At 55.6% G+C, this 1,076-nt stretch overlaps 1 protein-coding gene across 1 annotated transcript in view; it reads left to right on the top strand.

Annotated features, from left to right (window-relative positions):
• The window catches only part of LOC125481779 (mothers against decapentaplegic homolog 6-like), a 13,456-nt gene that overhangs the window by 8,915 nt on the left and 3,465 nt on the right, over positions 1 to 1,076 (top strand). Inside the window, exon 3 of the mRNA XM_048593686.1 lies at positions 913 to 972. Within this exon, the coding sequence (XP_048449643.1) occupies positions 913 to 972 (60 nt within the window). The remainder of the gene's footprint in view (positions 1 to 912; positions 973 to 1,076) is intronic.

The raw sequence follows: 1,076 nt of genomic DNA, 5'->3' as shown, positions 1-1,076 counted from the left end.
AACAGCGCCTGCTCCCTCAGCGCTGACCCTCCGACAGCGCCCGCTCCCTCAGCGCTGACCCTCCGACAGCACCCGCTCCCTCAGCGCTGACCCTCCAACAGCACCCGCTCCCTCAGCGCTGACCCTCCGACAGTGCCCACTCCCTCGGCACTGACCCTCTGAAACTCCCTTCAAGGGGCAAATACAGGGAGCAAATGGATGCCACACCCCAGGACAGAATTAAAAAGTGGGTTTGCAGATGGTTTTTGGAACGGGAGGTCAAAATGGATGAGGTGACAAGACAGGAAATTTATTTCATTTGGGATCTAATGTGAATTGGAGGAATTCTATTGGCTTTAAGGCAGCCAAGTATCTAGCTCGCTCCATTTCAGAGGGCAGTTGATCCCAAGGCTGCATGTGGGGTGTCTCAAGTCACGTGTAGGCCCAGCCTGGAGTCTATCCGGCAGATTTCCTTCCCCTGTTAGTGACCCCTGACAGTCACCATCCCCGTGACTGGTTCCCAATTCCGGATTCGATTTTAAATTCCACCAGGGCGGCCGTGGTGGGATCGAGTTCTGTGTCCCAGAGAGCAGGCCCTGGATCGCGAGGCCTTGCCGTTCCCAGCAGGCCTCTCTGATTTGGCCGTGTCGTTCCCAGCAGGCCTCTCTGCTAGGCCGTGTTGTTCCCAGCAAGCCTCTCTACTAGGCCGTGTCGTTCCCAGCAAGCCTCTCTACTAGGCCGTGTCGTTCCTAGCAGGCCTCTCTGCTAGGCCGTGTCGTTCCCAGCAGGCCTCTCTACTAGGCCGTGTCGTTCCTAGCAGGCCTCTCTGCTAGGCCGTGCTTACATTTATGTCAAAAGCTCAGGCCATCTTGATGGGCAATTCTAACCTTCTTTTTTCTTCTCTCCCGCCTCCTCATCACTTCCCCCTTCCAGAAACTCCTCCACCTCCGTACTCTAAACTGTTGCCAAGCAACCACTGGAAGACCATCGATGGTAGGTTCGCCTTCTGCGTCCTGTTGCACCCGCATTGTTTGGGTTGGGGGTGATGTGAATGTTGGGGAGATTGAGGTAGAGAATGATATTTTGGGGAGCCATCA

The sequence above is a fragment of the Rhincodon typus genome, unplaced genomic scaffold (genome assembly GCF_021869965.1).
Source record: "Rhincodon typus isolate 14 unplaced genomic scaffold, sRhiTyp1.1 hic_rhity00003519, whole genome shotgun sequence".
NCBI lineage: Eukaryota > Metazoa > Chordata > Chondrichthyes > Orectolobiformes > Rhincodontidae > Rhincodon > Rhincodon typus.
This window is presented reverse-complemented; position numbering and strand designations above follow the sequence as displayed.